Source organism: Typopeltis vanoorti, chromosome 17 (genome assembly GCF_054136105.1).
Source record: "Typopeltis vanoorti isolate ZY-2024b chromosome 17, IOZ_Tvanoo_1.0, whole genome shotgun sequence".
Taxonomy (NCBI): Eukaryota; Metazoa; Arthropoda; class Arachnida; order Uropygi; family Thelyphonidae; genus Typopeltis; species Typopeltis vanoorti.
In genome coordinates, this window is record NC_143565.1 from 105,572,514 (window position 1) to 105,593,691 (window position 21,178).

General features: G+C 33.5%; 1 protein-coding gene across 1 annotated transcript in view; it reads left to right on the forward strand.

Annotated features, from left to right (window-relative positions):
* Positions 1 to 21,178, forward strand: part of Snx6 (sorting nexin 6) — a 210,360-nt gene that overhangs the window by 178,172 nt on the left and 11,010 nt on the right. Inside the window, exons 10-11 of the mRNA XM_090406978.1 lie at positions 9,370 to 9,465; positions 14,419 to 14,482. Coding sequence (XP_090263104.1) covers positions 9,370 to 9,465; positions 14,419 to 14,482 — 160 coding nt within the window. The remainder of the gene's footprint in view (positions 1 to 9,369; positions 9,466 to 14,418; positions 14,483 to 21,178) is intronic.

The window sequence follows — 21,178 nt, forward strand, 5'->3', positions numbered from 1 at the left end:
TATGTTTTGATAAAAGTAAATATGCAGTTGACTCATTAAACAAATACACAGGGACAACAAGAATAGGTTTTTAGTGAATACATTGCCATAGTGAATTTTATTTACAATAGCATTATACTTAGTTTGAATTTATTTTGGATAGTTTATAACTGTCTGATATAATGAAGGTTGTAATTTTCATTAAAAAAAATTCATTTAAGTATTAACCATCATATATTTAGCATATGTATCCATGCTATATAAATAACAATTAGAAATATTAGACCCAAAGAAATAATCAGTTTTAACATGTAGGAACAGACCATGCATTACTTGTTTTAAAAACAAAACTAAGATATAACTATTACAGGAAGAAAGTATTTTTAAAACACTATTAACAAAGAACATAAGAACAGTCTAACAACAACAACAAAAAAAATTTCAATAGCCACAGAACTAAATCAAAGCTGGGAAATCTAAAAATATTCAACAGTATGTTGAAGCCTTAAAGATAAGAGTTGGAAATAGGGATTAGTACAAAAGCTTAAGAAATGAGACTAGCAGCAATCTGGGAAATAAAACTAGAATTCCAGGATAACTCTTCAAAACAGCTCAAACATAATTGGCAAATATGGAGATTAATTAGAACTTAAGGAACTGCATTATGTGGGCATATAAATATACCTTTTTGATATAAACAAAAACGCTGGGAAAATGATTTAGAAATAGCATCACAACAGATGGATAACATTTCAGGAAAATTTTAGAATCAGAAAAAATAACTAGAATAGACAAACTACAGAATAACTTATTCTGTAGTTTGTTCTGTTTAGAAAATTATGTATAGAAAATTATGGGGAAAACAAAGATTAGAAATGAAGAAACATACAAAATGTGCCTTACAGCCCGTAAATGAATGGATAGCATAAGGAAAAAGGAATGGTGAAAGTATATCAGTTAAATGCAAAAAGAGATGGAGAGAGAATAATTAGGCAAATAGAAAAACAGAAACCAAATACTAGAAGACAGTCGAAAGATTACAAAAACAGTGGACAGATGAATTGTAGTGAACGTTGTTGCAACAAGTTTAAGACCTAAGGTAGAAGCTGAAGAATCATATATCCTCTTGTCAATTTTATGGATGTGAATGATTTTTTTTTTTTTTTTTTTTTTTGGTGGGTGGGAGGGTTGTACTAACATCAGAAACAATATTTCTGGTTTTAGTGAAGAAGCCTAAAAGTATTTGCATACCTACCACTGGTTAAAGGTAATATAGGTAGTCTTGGGTCATTTAAGGGTCAAGGCTAGGTGGACACCTCCTCATAAACATTAAGGAATGTGGAGATTCAACAAAAGCTGTTCAATTGTCCAATTCTCCCCTTCATGTAGTTCACTCCATTAGCACATATCTGCTGGACATAATGAGAAGAGAAGGGGAGCTGGCAATTTGAGACTTAGCTGACCAAATTGTATTCTGTATTGACTTAACAAGAAACAAACATGATGTAGAATGATGAAATTTAATGCCAGTTGCAACTGTATTAAATTTCATCACCTGTTGAACATCACCCAGTTAAACAAGCCTCCTCTCTTCAACATTTATCAGGGTGCTAGGACAAACAATGAAAATTCAGCTACTGGTACAAATTGAACATAGCCAACAACATGAGAACTATCAACAGAAAAGTTGAACTGGCAGAACTAGAGAAGTACCACCATATTGAAATGACTGATGTTATTGAGACAAAAAAAGCTAAAACAGGTGAGATCCTACTAAATAATATAGGATGTTTATATTCAGGCAACAGTGATCAGGGAAAGGAAGGAGTAATAGTTGCATTCGAGCACCAAACTTGGATAAATTCCTAGGTTGGAAGGAAATTTCAAGCAGTGATATAGGAACATTTCAAAATGGGAATTGGACAATGAAACATTTGTTTATAATCTCACAGAACTCCCTGTGGCACCATAAGACTGTACCACTCCCAGTGAGAAAAATTATTAAATCAACAGAAATTATCCCCATTCCAGTTCACCTTAATAGTAACCTAAGATATAACCTCTCAGATTGTTGTTCTTCAGCAATCCAAATACGGCATACATGAGATCATACGTATGTGAACATATTGCCCAAACAATACAAGGTGTGACAATTTAATTTCCGGAATGGCTGAATGGTATTGCCTGTGTGGTGATTCAGTTGCAGTCACGTGAGTAATCTTGTTTGTTTTGCAAATCTTTTAACTATTGCGTGCATAAACCTCAAGCCGATAGAACCATTGCTAGTTGGCTATTGTTGCATAAACAGAGATCTGCCTGTAAGCTTTTGCATAAAAATGTGTGATTGAAATTTGGAGCTGCATGTTAACATCAAATTTTGTGTGAAAATCAACAAAACTGTTACTGAAACGTTGGCACTGCTGAAAGCAGCATATGGTATGGCTGCTCTGAAAAACTCAAGTGTCTTTGAGTGGCATAAGAGATTCAAAGGTGGGCGAGAAGATGTGAACGATGACACCCCCCCCCCTGAAGTTGGCAGCCAAAAACAAAAATGAAGGATGCAAATGTGAATAGAATGCAACATTTGGTAAGGTCTGACAGACAGTTAAGCGTGCAATTAATGCCTAATGAATTGCAAATGAATAGAGAAACAGTCAGGGTAATTTTAACTGAAGAATTGGGTATGCGAAAGATTTCGAAAGAAATCATGACAATGAGCCAAGCCATAGTGCGCTCATTGTGAGAGAATTTCTGGCAAAAAATCAATTACCGAATTAGGTCGTCCTGCTTATTCACCCAACTTAGCTTCTTGTAATTTCTGGCTGTTTCCAAAAAATTAAAGACTGCGTTAAAAGGACGAAGATTTTCTGACATTGCTTATGTCCAGCATAATGTGATAAAAGAGCTGAAGAGTATTCCAGAAAAAGAGTTCCAGGCCTGTTTCCAAAAATGAAAATGCCTTCTAAACCGGTGTATAAATGCACAAGGGGACTACTTCAAAGGCGACAGTAGCCACTAATGTATAGTTCCAAACTGTTTTTTTTACACGTGCATTCTGGGAATTAAATTGTCCCACCCCATACTGTGGGATCCAGAACACCTTCAAATGTCAGTAATCTACTTGTAACTTAATTTTTAGCTTGTTCTCTAGCAATGTAGCTCTTTCTTCACTTTCATGTTTTGCACTCAATGATGAATTCTACTAGTTAGATAAAACTAGTCATATACTCAGAATATTTTTTTCTTTTTTGTTATCCTTAGGCTTCTAGTCATTTAATTTTCCTCTTGCTCATATATATAATGAACCTCTGTAGCTCAGTCAGTATAGACTAAACCCTATGGTTGGAAAGACCCGAGTTGATTTCCCTGTCTAAAATGTGAGGAACCTTTATCTGGTCTCTTTCGACTAAAGGTGAGTAAGCCGGTCTCATACAGAGGTAGGGGGTTTTCACCCCCCCCCCCAAAAAAAAAAAACGCCCCACGAAAATGCACTTCTATAGTCATATAGCCAGACTCTGTAACAAGTCAGTTGGGTTTTCCCACAGTCGCATAATCATAGCAGATCTCGCACCAAGTGGGATAAAAGCACTATAAAGTGAAAGAAGAATAAATTATGTGTGTGTGTGTGTGTGTGTGTGTATATATATATATATGTGTGTGTGTGTGTGTGTGTGTATATGAGAGAAAAAGTTCATGAATTAGGTTTTTATGGCTATTGAACATATCAGAATTGGCGATGTTAATGTCAGCTCCTTGCTTTGTGAATGATGTTATACTTCTAAATAAATCTGCTACAAGTCTGAAAGAAACTGTTGTAATAAATTTGATATGAAAATCAGCAATAACAAGACAATGAAAATAGGCAGAAGCATTGAAAATATCAGCTGCATTGTGAATGAGAACCTATAGAACAAGTAAAACATTTCAGTTACTTAGGCACAATTTTAGTGAAGATGGTAAATTAAGTATGGAAATATACAACAGAATCCACAAAGCTGGTATGGTAGGAAGTCAACTGAATGAATTTATATGGAATAAGAGAGAAATTAGTCAAAATGCTAAATTAGCTGTATACAAGACAGTGTTCAGACCAATTTTAACTGTTATTTCAGCTGGTTTTCAGTTTAATTAGAGAATCTTGGAGACTTGTACTAGATGTGTTGGTGAGTACATCATTTGCATAAAGCAAAGAGCTAAGTTTGAATTTCCACTTCTAATAGCAAACCTAATGCTACTATCCTTCATAATGTGATCCATATAGATGATAAATAAGAGTGAAGATAAATTGACATTCTTGTCTGACCCATGATTTTACATCAAACCATCTTTCTGTATTTTACATCAAACCTTCAATTCACAGCTGAGTTACAACTTAAGCTATATATTGCTCTGTATAATGTGCCATTTACTCCATATAATTGTAATGTTTTGAAAATCTTTTCTCTTTTCTGTACTTAAGTTTTGTAGAAAACTTAAGTACAGATTGACGTATTCACATGGGTTTTCAACTATTTTATATAAAGTGAAAATTTGATCGTGATAACCTCTATTTCACCTGAATCCAGCTTGTTCTTCTCGATGTTTCTCTTTCACAATCTTTCTCAACCTCTTAGTATGCTTGCATAAATCTTACCTGGAACATTAGTAGAGAAATTCATCTGTAATTCTCGCATTCAGCTTTATTCCCTTTTTTTTAACTTCCAATCATCTGAAATTTGAGCCTCAGACCAGTCCCTCTATATTATGCAGTGTAGTCACTGAAACTTTTCTCCACACTTGAGGATTTCTTTTGGAATATCATTTATTCCAGCTGCCTTTCTTCATTTCAAGTTTTTGATGGCTTTTCTACCTTAAGTATTGATGAGTACACCTCTTTGCATTCCTCTTCAAACTATTCAGTATGGTTCTGTCACTGATTGTTTCATTTAAGTCTTTCAAGATTTCTTTAGACTTCTAGGATATTCTTACCTTCAATTTTCATGTCACCTTTATCATGTTTGATTCCTTTTACAGTACTTTTCCTCCATTTCAAAGCTTTTTCAATAACTTCTATACATTTTGCCCCCGGATATTTATTTTCTCTATTCCTACCAAAGTCTTCTCATGACTACATGTTTAGCTACTTTTACATGTAGCTTAGCTACCTTGCATTTTTCCTCTGTATTCTTTTTGGATATCTGTGTCTGCCATGGGGTTCTTATTTTTCTACCCTTAAAAGTAACTTTACCACATGCCTTCCTAACTGAATTAGTCAATATCTTCAGTATTTGCCACTGAAACGCCAAGGTTTTGATCTTGTTTTCAAACTGTTTCAAATTTTCTTCAATAATGTTTGTATAGTTGAGTCTACAGTTTACCTATAAAAGCTGCTCAACTTTTAATTCTTTTAATACCGATCTTTTTTTTTCAGTGTAATATCCATTTTTACACTAAATAATTGCTTCAAATTTCAAATCTGTATACTCTACATGAACCAGTATGAAGATATCACCATCAACAATGATGTAATCAATGTGCTTTTCTTGTGTCTTTCTCCACATGAACTTGTGCACATCTTTAGGTTGGAAAGGTGTTGGTAATGACTAGTCCATGTTCTGAGCAGAAATCTATCAAATACATACCATTATTATTAGCTTTGTCCTTTTCTCCAAATTTTACAAAAACATTGCTATGTTTTTCCCAAAACATATAGCAACGTTTTGATTTTAGATTTAGATCTCCAAGAACCACTTTTGCCAGCTACACGTTCTCATGGCTCCAAAATTCTTCCACTTCTTCCTTAGAAGAAGCTTTTCTGGGACCATAGACACGAATAAGTTTCATTGTGCATTTTCCCAATTTGAAGTGTGCTCACATCACTCTACTTGAAACTGCCATCCAATCAAGTTTATCTTCATGTTTGGTGTTGAATGCTCTCACTACTCTTCCTTTCCTTGATCATTATTGCCTGAATATAACATTCTATACTTATTATTCAGTAAGATTTTACTTGTCTCCTTTGTCATGCCAGTTGTATCCATGTGTTACTTTTCCTGTTCTTCTGCAAGTTTGATTTTCTTTCCATTATACTCCTTATATTGATGGTTGCTGTCTTCACTTTGACAGCAATCATCTTTTTTTAACCAAGTGACACCTCAGCCAGCATGTTGTACCATCATATGCATCTGTGGTTTAAAGCAATAGAGTACAATTTGTTCAGCTAAGTGACAAATCATCACCCCATCCTTGTTCGTTCAGTACCTACTATAATTGGGGTGCACCACATGAAGGTGAGGATTAGACATTAGGTCAGAAGAGCCAGTCAGTTCTCCTCATTCTGGAAAGGAGGTCTTCTCCCAGTTATATGGCTCTGGCCATGATCATTTATCACAATTCCAGCCTATTGAAATCATTCTGTAAGTGCCAAATATCAATAGCATATATAATTGCCCTAGCTATGTTTTGTATCATCAGTGAACAATGCTGGGACCTTCCCAGTATTATAGATGTACACAAGTAACCAACTTAAGCCTTGCAATTAACTCCCTTCCCTCTTATCACATGTTCTGATAACTGTCTAGCTACCCTCTTAACCAAGTTAGTAGTTTATATTCCAATCCCATGTTCTTCAGTTTATGTAACTTTGCCTGTTGAGGTAGTGAATATGTCTAATGTGAATGAATATAAGGGAAGGAATGGCAGCTGGTTCTGTTGATATATAGTTTCTCTTGACCTTCAGAGATTCTTCGATTCCCTGGAGGTCTCAGATGATGATGATGATAATATTATCCTGTTAACTATTTAACTCATTAAGAGATTACATCCTCTGGCATCTTTTAACTAAATATCTTTAATTTACAATAAACAAATATACATTAACATAAAATCATTAGAACTTGATTAGTAAGTTCCAATATATACTTAGTCACAACAAAAAAATGGTATGAAAATCACTTTTTGTATGTTGTTTCCTTCAGCTACATAATCTTAAACAGTTTTTATCCTTTGTAGACAAAATTCAAGAATTTTTTTCTCTTGCTTCCTGTGGTAGTTTTTCTCTAAGACTCGCACAGGTTTAAAACAGTTTCTTTTACCAGTATATCTGTAACATATGTCAGTTTAGGTTTTTGCAGCCTCTTTAAATTATACAAATGAGCATAGCACTTAATTTTCAGCCACAAACCAGTAACCCTCTCTACTTTCTACATGAAACTTTCAGTAATCTCTACTGAAGAAACAATTAAAATCATATCAAGTTCAAATAACCCTTTAGAAGCTTACCTAGGCCCATTTCTGTTTTAATTGAAGAATAAAGTTTTTATTTTTTTAGTTTGAATTAATCCTATATTGACTGACTTGAATCAACTTAATTTTTTTTTCAATGATTTCCTTTCTCAGCCTTCCATCCCTAACATTTTAATTTCTGTTATATCTTCATATACTGAAGACAGAATCAACCATAATTCTCCTTGGCATTTCTCTCTCAATCGATAATCCACATCCATTAGTTCTTTTAACGTCTGCATATGCTTGGAAATACAGCAGAACTATTTCGCTTCACTCCACTTTTGTGTATCATATCATTGCAGTTTCATTGCCATATTTAAAATAGCAAGAAAATTATTTTTCATAGTGTAGGAAAGTTTTTTATCATAATTCTTTCAAGAAAAAAAGTAGAATATTTAATTTTTATTTCACAAGATTTTAAACTGCGGTATATTCATTCAGTTATTCCTGTAATGTGAAGCAGTTACTTTTGTAATGGTATGTAACATTAAAATTTCAAAATTGAGAGTTGGGACAAATTTTTGCTGAATTCTTATCTAAATCAATATTATAATTAAATGGTACTTCAGTGGCCAAAGAATTCTTTTGATAAACAAAAGGAAAACATGTTCAGATAACTTTATAAAATTAACATATTACAGTAATTTACATAAGTTTAATTATAATTCATTTTCTTATCTCTAAGATATCTGAATATATATTGATATCTTATGGAAACAAATATTGTAAATGTGTAGCATAAATTTCTTTTATTTACAGTGAACAAGTTCTCTGCTTATAAAGCAGCTGATTACACTAAACATTTCAGTTAGTCATTCTATTCTTATGTTTTAGGTTAACTTGTTCTCTCTTTTGGATTTTCCCTCAAAGAGAAGTGCATAAGATCCATGTCTGATCATGATGACTAGACATCACAGGCTGACTATTCTGAAACCGAATAATTTATATTGAGATCATACAATAAAGCATCAGTTACATGATATGTTTTTATTTACCCCCCCCCCCCCAGAGTTTTTTCCCCTCCTGAAATCCCCAAAAAAGTGCTGACCACAGCATTATTAATGCTATTCTAAAGGAAATTCCCTATAGTTACTATGAAAGAATTGATACCACAAATCTCATTTACATATAAATCCTCATGTGCAAGGAGAGATTCATAGTGATGCTGTTTGAATGGTGTCGTTGCTGCAGTATTGCTCAAATTTCTTGGAGGAATTTTGCATTCTAAGCCAATAGCCACTTGATTAACTCATCTTTTTTTCTTCACATAAGTTTTTATTAATATGAGATTACTTTTAGATAAATTAGATTAAAAAAAAAAACTGACTGAAGTCAGCTGAACTATGCAATCTGCAGTTTGTGATATCTTTTCTCTTACCTTTGCATTCCAAAAGTGTCGGGATGAAACGATCATTTCATAACTGTTTCATATTTGGTCATGCAGTTTGATGTTTGAAAAGGTCTATTCCTCCCCATCCACCACACACACAATCACCATTTTAATTTGATTAGGCTGAATTTCCCCAGAGAGGTTTGCTAAATTTATATTCCAAATTTAGTTACAATTGAGTGATACTCATCCCAAACAGTTGCAAGTTATGTGACCTGTCTCTCTTCATAGCCTCCTCTGCCATGTTTCAGATCTGTTCAAAATTAGTTTAACAATGGAACTTCTAGATGAAGAGGAAAAATTACTTTTTTTTTTTTTCCTTCCATAAATTTCAGTGTTCTAGTTCTTGCATTAATTGGGATCTGAATTTCAATTTTGCAGACCAATAACATTTTACTTTTTTTTTGTGGCTTGTCCATGAGATTGTAAACTTAGCCCATCCACAATGCTAATATAAGCTAAGGGCTCCAGGAACTTTTTATGAAGACCAAACATTTGGCTCTTTGAAGAAAGTGCATTAAATTCTGGCTAGCTAACAGCAGGTCAAATATTAGCTCCGATAATTGGTATAGCACTTGAGTTATTGCCACAATTCTTACTTTTCTCCATACAAGTTCTCAGTAGTGAGTTGATTAATTTTTTGTTAAAACTGAAAATGTATTATATTAAACTTTCATTATGTTTTATGTTGTAAAGGAAAGCTATATTTTCATGCCAATTTTTATTTTGGGCAGAATTTATTGTATAGGAGATTACGACGCTTAGCTAATTATGAAACTGCTAATAGAAATCTTGAACGAGCACGAACAAAGAATAAGGACGTCCACATTGTAAGTATTTATGAAAATGTTTCCATCAAATTAAAGGATTTTAAAATGGAATGTAATGCTCATTTCTTTCATAGCATATAACATTTATTTTATTTTACAGTTAATGATGAGTCATTTGATAAATGATAAAATTATTGATTTTCCACCAGAGAACCTCTATAGCTTGACAATGACATATAATGACAATGTCCTTTGGTGAATCCCTTCTAGGACCTTCACCTTTTTATAAGAGCTTTCCAACTAATGTTGGGTTAGTGCTGGTCTCATACATTGGTGGCAGGATTTTTTCCTCCTAAAAATTGTTTTTCATCCTGTAAAACATGCAAAAGAATCCATGCAACTAATAGACTCGCATTGTTTTAGCCATAATTCAGAATAACCCAACTGAACCCAGCCTTCCATCAGAAGACTTAACCACTGAACTAGCCTTGATGTGTTTACACATTAATAATTACATGGATGTAAAGCTTATATTTTCGATATTCATCCATATGGCTGTTTGGGTGGTTAAATCACTCTAGGTAGTCAACAGCGTGAATTCCATAAATGTTCCAAGTTCATATACTTGATAACCTTTTATTGTACATGTAATAATATTACTCTACCCAAGTTTGTTTAAAGTCAGTTTTATGTTTTTTAAATGTTGATAAATTATTCATCTAGTTCTGTGTTGGATATTTATGCATACATTTACTTTTTTTTATAATCCCGTCCATGAAAGTTTGGAAATCTCTACTACATCAGTAGATGCATAGACTGGTGGTTTGGCTAATTCAAGAGTCCAGCTCGAGACTAAAGATGGTTCTTTTTTTGAAGTTGTTTCAGACATCCATTAAGCAGGACTAAATCATCACACCAGGCAGTTAGTACCTATAGGTACTACAAATATCCATAGTAGAATTTATACTGATGAGCTTTTCTGCCTTTGTAACCACTAGCTATATACTCAGCTACCCAGGCTGGCAAGACTTTTTACATAATCATTCTACTTTCTTATTAGATATATGAAGAGCCAAAGGCTTCAATTCGGCGACATATGACTTGTTTAAGATAAGGGATATTACATCCCATATCGTTTCTTAGCCGAATAAGAAACTCAGAGTTTCATGCCGAATATAGTAGAAACCATATAAAGTTCGGCGATTCCCTATATTTGGCATGAAACTCTGAGTTTCTTATTCGGCTAAGAAAAGATATGGGATGTAATATCCCTTAACTTAAACAAGTCATATGTCGCCGAATTGAAGCCTTTGGCTCTTCATATATCTAATAATTTATTAGGACACCTCTCGGCAATACTCATAGAACGGTTGTAAGTTCTGTTCGCTACAAACTTGATATTAACTAGGTCTACCTACTCACTGATGAGACCTCAATAAAGGTTGAAACCAGTCTGGGTAGTGACCTCTCATAATGTAGAACAGAAATACAGCTCCTAGGAGCCAAGTTCACATTATGGGTAAATATCAAGAATAGTGATTGGAGCTTGCTCCACCTTAGACATGAGTTGCCTCAGCTTGCATTACCTTTAGGGTCAGTTGCTGCAGTATCCAGGTATTTGCTTATGCTTGGAATCGGCGAACTTTATATAGTTTCTACTATATTTGGCATGAAACTCTTTGAGTTTCTTATTCGGCTAAGAAACGATATGGGATGTAATATCCCTTAACTTAAACAAATTCTACTTTCTGCTTGGCTCACAGTTTGAAAATGCCATGCTGAAATGTTTTAATTCTTTGACCTTCTAAACTTACATCCATTATAGACTTCATGAAAACATTAACACTTCTTATACATTCAGTTTTAATCACTTTCATGCTATCTAAATGCATCTAGCATATAATTGACTTGCAATTATATGCAAGTCAATTATATTTGTTATATTAAGTCTATTTCAACACTAATATATCAAACTTGTTCACATTAACAACTTACTGAAAGTCTTATGTAAAGTTCCAGTCAATATACTGTTCTAAAAGAAATTTACTATAGCACTCTGTCCACTATAAGAGTGCTCCTGTATTCCTACAAGTTTGCTATGGGTATAATCAACTATATATATACTTTACATGTAATGAAGCCACTTTTTTAATGTGTATAAGTGTTGCAAAATTAGTATAGCTCTTTTAATGTCACTAACATTAGCATAAACCTATTTAATGGCATTAAACCACCATATCTAAGAACAAAATTAATGATTTGTAATTAATGTTTTGCTGGATTAAACTACCTGCATCTGAGAACACTCATTTACTATGGAATACATTGCTACAATCAAGTGATTAGTGGAAATGGTTAATAATAGTAATGAGAAAAAAGATCTAGTCCTAGGATACATCCTCTAGGGATGAAGATATTAGGCTAAAGGTAATCATAACTCTGAAATCATAAAAATTATGGAAACAACTACTTTGTTAGAGTAAGACTTCAGTTTAATATAAACCAAAATAATCACTTGATGTTTCGACCTTCACATTAAGGTCATCATCTGGAGTATACACAATATATATACAAAGAAACAAGCTGCACTACAATCAACATAGTATGCTAAGGTTACATTGATTTGGTCAACCATTAAAACTATTGGCCTGACTTCTGGTGGCGGGAAAAACCCCTTACTACATCAGTGCTAGTCTTGTTATCTATTTAGTTGCAAAATTAATTAAGCTAGAGAGCAACATGTTCACACAAAGTCACTAATATAATTATAAATGAAAACAAAACAGTATTGATGGTGATCAATAAAAGCTGAAATAATTGCTTAGTTCTAAAATTAGGGTTTGCTGAAATAGTTTTAAAATGACATCTTTACAAGGCAGTGTTTATTTCAGCATTGTGTTATCCTTTAAGCTATATTCACAATCTTTTGCTGTATGATCCTTGAATTGCAACTCCTTATCAAAACTGCAAGTTTCCTAGCCTGATCAGTTTCTTCTAGAATCTTGCCAGTGTTGATATGCCATTGGAGATTGATCACAGCAAAGTTGAATCACAATTGAATCACATGATCACAATTCCAACCTACTCAAATTGGCCTATACTACATGTTACCCACATCCCTGGTTACTCTGCCTATCTTTGCATCATCAGCAAACAGCTATACTTGTCTTGTCGAATCATTTCCAATGTCATTAATGTAAAAATTGAATAACAGTGGACCAAGAATTGATCTCTGGGATAAACCACTTGTTACCTTTTAGTATTAAACTCCCTTAACAAAGATGTTGTTGATGTTGTCTTGGATGCTGTTGTTTTATTATGCATTGGTGCTATGCTGATATTTAAAGTTGTCATATAGAACTCAAATTTGTGGAGTCTACAGCTGCGTTAGAGTAATAACTTTGTTTTATCCTTCATATTAAGGTCACTTGGAGTATACACTACTACCACCACCAATATTCTTCCAATATCTATCATACTTTGCTTTGAACCCATTCACCAACATGGCACCCATAACAAACTCTGCAACCTGTTTCACTCGTTCATCGCTCTCCAAGCAAAAAAAAAAAAAAAAAAAAAAAAAAAAAAAAAAAAAAAAAAAAAAAAAAAAATCTAGTCCTCATACTCTTGCTGAATTTCTAGTGAAGATCCCCAGTTTTTTCTAATCAAACATGTTCTGAAAAAATCCCTCTATTAGTCTTGTAAAAACCTTTCAGCAATTTGTATGTCTCAGTCATATCACCCATTTTCTACCTATCAACCAATTTCTGTAACTCGCAAATATTCAGCCTATCCTCATAAGGTGCATTCCATAGACCTGCAACCATCTTGGTTACTTACTTCTGAATCCTCTCCACTTCCTCCTTGTCCCCAAGAAACTCAAGTGACCAAACCTGTGCACAGTAGTAAAGATATGCTATCATGGCCTTATAAAGAAGTATAGTAATCTGCTGATCAGGGTGTTCTTCAGTAATCAAATAAACTGCTTTAGGTATTTTTGCAGTATGCCTTCTAAACTTCAACCCTTTATTCACCATCACCTCCAAATCCCTGACTTCATCAATATCCTGAAGTATGGTTCCATCAATATGGTAATATTGATGAAACCATAGAACTACAGTTGATCTTTTCATTGCAAAATGCAAAACCTTACATTCTGCCATATTAAACTGATATATTCTCCTTTGCCTGTACTGCCAGTCTGTTTAAATCATCCTGCAAAATTTTAACATTTTGACTGTTACTCTACCCAATTTTGCATAATCAAACAGCTGAATATTTCCTTGCAGATCATTAATGTACAAATAATAGGCTCAAGTACAGAACTCTGCAGCACAAGATTGGTTACAGGACTGTACCCCTGAAAAAACTATCTCCATCAACCACCCTTTTATTCATTCACATCAACTTCTTATTCATTCCTATTTGCTGTAATTTATCAGAATTCCAAACAGTATTCTGCCAAAAGCCTTTGTAAAGTTCAGAAGTATCGCAGTGTAGCCATTTTCTTTTAAACTCACCTGTCACTGTATTATAAAAAGTTACTGAAGCATGACCCACCCTTCACAAAACCATGTTTTCCCCACTGTAGTATTCCATTCCCATATGCCCATTCCTGGATTTTTCTCTTAACTTTACAATATCTTGAAAAGTTTTGAAACACCTAGAACAAAAATGATATTAAAGCAACTCTTCTTATATATATCCTAAAAGAAAGAACAAATTATTACAATTTAATGAAACATGCAGGTCAATATCATTTTTGTTCTAGGTGCTTATCAGATTTTCACCCCCATCCATATTTAATAGAAATTTGAGCAAGCATTTTGCATTTAACTATGATTATGTAGATTATAGCTTATAAGTCTTCCATGGAAATTGTACTGAAAACATACTAATTAATTATACATTTGAAGTGTAGAAGTAAAGAACCATAATATTGCTAATAAATAAAACTGTGTATAATAAAAATCTGAATTTTGTGAAATTGAAATGCTTATAAATTGTATATAGGCTGAAGCTGTTCAGCAAGAGGCCTGTGAAAAGTTTGAAGGCATTTCCAAACAAGCAAAACAAGGTATGATTTTATGAATGAATGGATATGAATTTTATTTTAGTGAATATAATCTCAGAATGCATTCAATATTCTATGTATAGCATTTCTTTTCTATGTAATATAACTAGATGCTAAAGCAGTTAGTTTACCACCAAATTTTCAATGCTATCTTTTTTACTCTTCTGCCAGATTAATGAAATTGGATTATCAATAAAGTCATTTATACTTTTGGATACTGGATATCATCTTTCATATATGTAGAAACATATATTATTAATGTATACTGAATAGCAAACTAGTTGCATTTGTTTCTCCCACGGAGGAAACTTCTGTTTCCCATAGGAGACAAGTTTACCTAGAGTGTCAAGGTTTTCACTATAATGATAGTAAAATGCAGTTATGATTATCTTATTCATTTTTTAACAGTATATGCATAGAAATGTTGCCAACATGTACTCATCAGTACTAATTACATATATCATTGTGCATTATCATTTTATTATTGATTATACCAGATGGGACAGTTTAACACAGTATTTTGATTATTTTCTAAACTTGCATATTTGTCAGGTCTCTGATCATTTATGTTTTGCCTTTTAAAGCATTCCTGACATGAACTTGTTTATTCATAAGGCATATTCTGATAATTGGACCACATTTTTTTTATTAAGCTAAAAGCACAATAAAGAAATAAAACCTGACAAGTTTCATAAGTCGTTTGACTTACATCTTCAGGGGTAAAAGGTAACTGAAAGTTTAAACAACGAAAAAGAGAAATTAATAGTTCATACTATAACGCTGTAGCCATCTGACTGTTTATAAAATTAAAAAATCAGAATGCAGATTCAAAGCAGTGCTAAGTTTAAACAATGCTGGATGATGCCACGTTCTGTTGTTCACGATCATAATGTCCGAGGTCTGACTGAGGTATATTTTTTTTTAGCTTAATAAAAAAAAAATGTGGGCCAATTACCGGAATATGCCTTATGAACTTCTGAACCACAGAAACCTCCACTTACAATTGTCTATTCATCTTCGTCATGTTTTTCCTCCTTCAAATACTTGTTTTTCATGTCTGATTCTGTATAGGTGACCATCTATTCTAGATTATCTTTTACTTAAAAATTTGTGAACATTTTTTCCCCCCCTTCTTTGGCCTCTTTCCAACTACTGCTGGATATAGGCCTTCCCCCATAACTTTCTAGTTCTGTCTGTTTTAGCCAATGTCCACCATTTCATGTCAAATCTTTGTAACATTTCCATCTTGTTCTTTGCTGACCTTTCCTTCTCTTGGTATCCACTCATTGCTTAATTTTGTCCACCTTTCATCTGGCAGTCTACTAATATGGCCAGCTCATTTCCACTTACATGCTTTACAATATCATTTTCTCCAGTCATATCTCTAATTCTAGCATCTCTCATTCTATTCCTTTTTGGTATATGGAGCATTTTTTTCTAAGGCTGTTTTATCCATACTCAGTCTTTCTTCTTGTTTTTTTAGTTATTGCCATGTCTCACTTCCATAGGTAAACACTGGTGGAATAATGCATGTATTAAAGAGCTTTCTTTTTAGGCATATAGGTAAATCTCCTAACAAGTAATCTTTATACAACCAAAATGCTTTGTTTTCTTGTGATTCTCTTATTTTTTTCTTTTTTTTTTTTTTGTAACAAGCATATAACGCTTTGGGAGGAATATGTAGAATGTGTAAGTTATATGGTTCACTGTAAGTTATACACTGGCCTGGTTGGCCTAGTGGTTAGCTTATCCGCTCTCCAGCCAAAAGGCTGTGGGTTCGAATTCTGCCATGAATGTTTGTGATTGTCTGTGGAATTAATAGGAGAGGTGGATAGCATTGGTGTAGTCTTTGGTGGACCCCCTGGAGATCTGACATAATAATGCCAGATGAAATGAGAACGTTGTCCACAATTACAATAATTCACATCGATGACTATTCCATCCTTAAAATTTTGCTAGCTTGGTTGGCCTAATGGTTAGCATATCCTCTCTCCAGCCAAAGGGCTGTAGGTTTCGAATCCTGCCATGGATGTTTGTGATTGTCTGTGAAAATACTGGTGCTGGTGGGCAGTAGATGGCATTGGTGTAGATGATGTGATTCACTGTAATTGGTGGATTGAATAGTGGAGACAGTTGTAGAGTTAGGTGCCCTTCCTCAATGAGTCTTTGAACTCCTTGGAGGTGTCACGTAATAATAATAATAATCTCAATTCCTTCATGGTGATTATCACAACTTTAAAGCACACCCTCATATAGTCCTCCACAATCTCAATACGATTGTGTTAATTTTAGTTTGGTATGATCTGAATTTGTCATCAGTTTGGTTTCAGTTAGATTAATCTTTAAATCTTTCTTTCTCTATCAAGACCTTAGTATTTCCTGAGCATGTTCATCCCCCCCCCCCAAAGAACAATGTCAATTGCAAAATGTAAGTTAATTGGAATTAGCATCAGAGAAAAAAATCTGTTTTCTCATGAAATATCCTTAAAGACTTCTAATGTAGCAGAAAACAATTTGGGTGATACACAGTGGTGTAGCTAGAGCTGTTGCCGCCCCTCTCAATACCACCCAAAAATACTACAAAAAGTCAAAACAACGTATAGGGAAATAAATTAAAACACTATGTTTATTTTTGAAGTAAAACTTTAATTTCAACATTCTGAAATATTATATTTCTTGCTTTTCTGTTAGCAAAATTGATGATTTTGCTAACAGAAAAGTTATTTATTTTTCTAAATAAAATTGAAATAACTTTCAATTTTATTTAGAAAAATTCCTCTCACAACTAGCAACACTTACAGCAATTGTGAGGAAAATTTGCAGAGGTATTACAATATTTGGAAATGAGTTCTCGATTCTATTTTAGAATTAACTGTAAAAGTTCAAAATGCTGCCCGGTGTGGACCGTCTCCCTCTAGCTACGCCACTGGTGATACAGGATTTCCTTGCCTTGCTCCTTTCTCATTATCAAATTCCTTTTCCTGATGTTCTAGCTATTGAATTTTAATAGTTTTGAGTTTTAATACTGGCTATTAAGTTTTAATATACAGTTTTTAATAATTGGATATGTCATACTTTGGATGGCTTGTTGTTTTAAGCTGTTTACTTCTGAATGATATAGAGAATCAAAGGTTTTTTCAAAATCTACAAACACTAAATATGCAGGAAGATTATATTAATTTTTTTAATGTTTTCCCTGTTACTTGATTAATAGTGTGGATATGATCTATTGTAGAGAATCTTGTTCTTGCTTTGAATGCTGCTTGTTCATATGGCTGTACATCATCCAAAAACTTTGTGATCCTATTTAGAATAATTGATATAAACATTTTGGGCAGTTGTGATAGGAAACTGATAGGTGGCCCCCCTCTTAATCTAATAAGATAATCAAGGATTTATGCCCATTATACTGGAAATTTTTCTGTAGTTAACATTGAACACATTCAGTATGACCTTATGAAACCGTGAACCTTCTGATTTTGTGTTCTTCTAGCATACTGTTTTCTCCAGGACTTTTATTATTCTTTGCTGACTTTTAGGACTTTGTGTCCTTGTAGTGTTTTGTAGGACCTATACACAGGCATTTTTTTCAATATTTCATCTCTTTTCTGTATTGCACTATTCCTTGCTCATTTTTCAATTTCGGAACCCGTTTTTTTTTCTTCCATGTAACTTCATCAAATTCCTGCCATGTACCTTCAAGGGGTGTACATGACATGATAGTACTACATGAAAAAATTACATCATTACTAACTTCTTATTTACAATTTTTCTCCAAATCAGTCTATTACTTGTCAAGACTCCAACATTATCAGATCTTATATTTCTATCATCTAAGGCACTTTGTACCGTATCAATCCACCGATATCTTGGTCTTCCTCTGGGTCGTTTTGCTGCCAACCTGGCAGAGAACACTTGTTTTGCTAATCTTTTCTCGCCCATTCTGTTTAAGTGACCATACCACCTGAGATTAGCTCTGGTGTCCTGCACCAGGGAGAAAACATCACTATCAACAATAACATAGTCAATGAGACTTTTCTTATTCCTTGCCTCTTCTCTCCATGGAAATTTGTGCACATTTTTATGTTGGAACATGTTGTTAGTAATAACCAGTCCATGTCCCGAGCAGAAATCCAACAAATATTTGTCATTATTATTAGCTTTGCTATTTTCTCCAAATTTTCCCAAAATATTTTTGTATGTTTGACAATCATTTCCTACTCTGCTATTTAGATCCCCAACAAGGACCAACTTTTGCCTTTTTCATTATGTCAATTGCTTTTTCTAAAGCATCAAAAAAAATTCTTCTACTTTAGTAGAACTTTCTGTGGGACCATAGGCACAAATAAGTCTCATTGTCCAATTCCCCATTCTGATATTTGCCCACATCAATTTACTTGAGACTGCCTGCCATTCAAGAAGATTATCCTCATATTTTGTGTTGAATACTATTGCTACTCTTTCTTTTCCTTGATTGTCATTGCCTGAATATAACATTTTGTATTTATTGCTCAGGAAGATCTCACCAGTTTTTGTCTTTTTTGTTTCAGTCACCCCTATTATGTCGATCTGGTACTTATCTAATTCCTCCGCTAGCTCCATTTCTTTGCCATTCAGGCTACTTATGTTGATAGTACCGATCTTTAACTCTGGTGATGTTGAGTTGGGGTGTGTTTTCAGATTTGTTCCAGTAGCTGTCTTTTCGTTGTTCATCCTGGTTCCCTAGCGAAAACAACGGGGGGCCTTGTTTAACTGGGCGACACCCCTCTAGAATGAAATTTTGTCATGTTGTACCATCATTTTTTATTTTGGTTTAACCAATAAGAATACAATTTGGTTGGCTAAATCCCAAATTGCCAGCCCATCCTCGCTCATTCAGTATCCAAGTAGATACCCGACAGGGTGCACTATGAGAAGGTGAGGATTGTACATTAGGTCAGAAGCCCTGGTCGGTTCTCTGTATTCCTTTAAAGGCTATGTGGAGGTCTCCTCTCAGTTATACAGCTTTCCATGTAACCTTTGTTTGATAATTTTCCAAGATTGTTTTCTATTATGTTTTGAATTGTTCTTAAATTATGTTTTTAAATTTTCTAATGTTTGTATTTCCACGAATTGTATATGTTCTTTGTTACTTCTGTATCTCCTTGTCTAATTCTTCTTTTGTTTTTTTTTTAAATTAGATCAAGTGTCTATAAATTTTCTTGAACATTAGCATAAAGTTATTTTCTGATATCAACATTTTTATTATGGTTTCCTTTGATGTAAATTGTTAATTTCCTAATTTTATCAACTCTTTGCAGTTTCTAGTTTTTTGACATTTTTTTTTAAACCCAATCTCAGATTATGAAGTCAGAATTGATAATACATATATATTGTTAGTTAGTTTTGCTGTATTGTTAGCCTTTGTCTTTAGGCTGCTTTACCTTTTATTCTCTGTAAATTTATTCAGATAGCCTCAAGCTATATCCGTTTTATCATTAGGTTTCATTATTTATTTGTTAAAAATAGTGTTAAATTCAGATTTAGAACATATAAACCTGTTTTATAGGATACACTACTGAGAATGCAATCGATTTCTGGTTTCCTGTGTATTAAGTTTTTGATTAGAGATTTCAATACTAAATTTGTCACAGCAGTACAGTTCCCTTTAAGAGGAATACTTACGTTATCAAAACTTAAATAACTGGAATGTAAGATTATGATGTAACCTAATGGAGAACTACACCCAGAAATATATTTTAGAAAACATATTTTCTAAAATATATTTCTGCACTGGTTTAAGTGCATATATGCAGTATAGTACTGCATGTTCAAATGCCATGTTGGTTGAGGACAATGCTTTGTTATTATAGGAGCCTCCTATTTTTGTAAGGAAACCAAGTTAAACATTGAAAGTCACCTACTAGAACAACTTCAGACTATTAAAATAAAGATAAGCACGGTATAAGAAATGCCAATGAAAACGAGGTATTGCTAGCAGAGGAATTATAAATACCATGTTACCATAATTGATGTAATTGAGACTAAGAAGACAACAGGTGAGTTCTTGATTTATTCAGCAATAGTGATTATGTAAAGGGAGTAGGTATAGTATTAAACACTAAATGCAATTGAAAAAAGTATTAAACACTAAATGCGTAATGGATGAATTTCAGAATTGGAAATATGACTGATTTGTGTCTTTAGAGATCCATGAAAAGCTCTAATCATGAAAATTCTGAAAAGGAGTGAATAGGTGCCATCAGTAGCAGGATCATTAAAAATATTAGAAAATAAAAAGATATTAGAAAGGAACTTGACATCATTAGCATTCTAGAATGTGTGAACAGGGCTAATTTAAAGTCACTTAAAATGGAATAGAGAAGGAAAGATTAACAAAATCAATTTTGCTAGCAGAGAAAGAATGAAGATGGATTCAAGTGCAAGTTCATTGATGTAGTTAGCAGTGGCTTAAAAGATAGAAATATAAGATCTCACCGATAAGTAATTTGGGAAAAATGTTAACTTCTTACCAATAGTTATATAAATTTAATTGTACACTACTACCATATCCTGTACCTACATCCCATCACTCCAGTGATGAGTCCTTCGACTCTGTAGAAGTCGCATAATAATCCTCTTTCTTTAATGGTATCAGGCCCGCTGCCTTGTTTAGTGCCTCATACCATTTTTAAGGGTTTTTTTTATTTTATTTTTGGT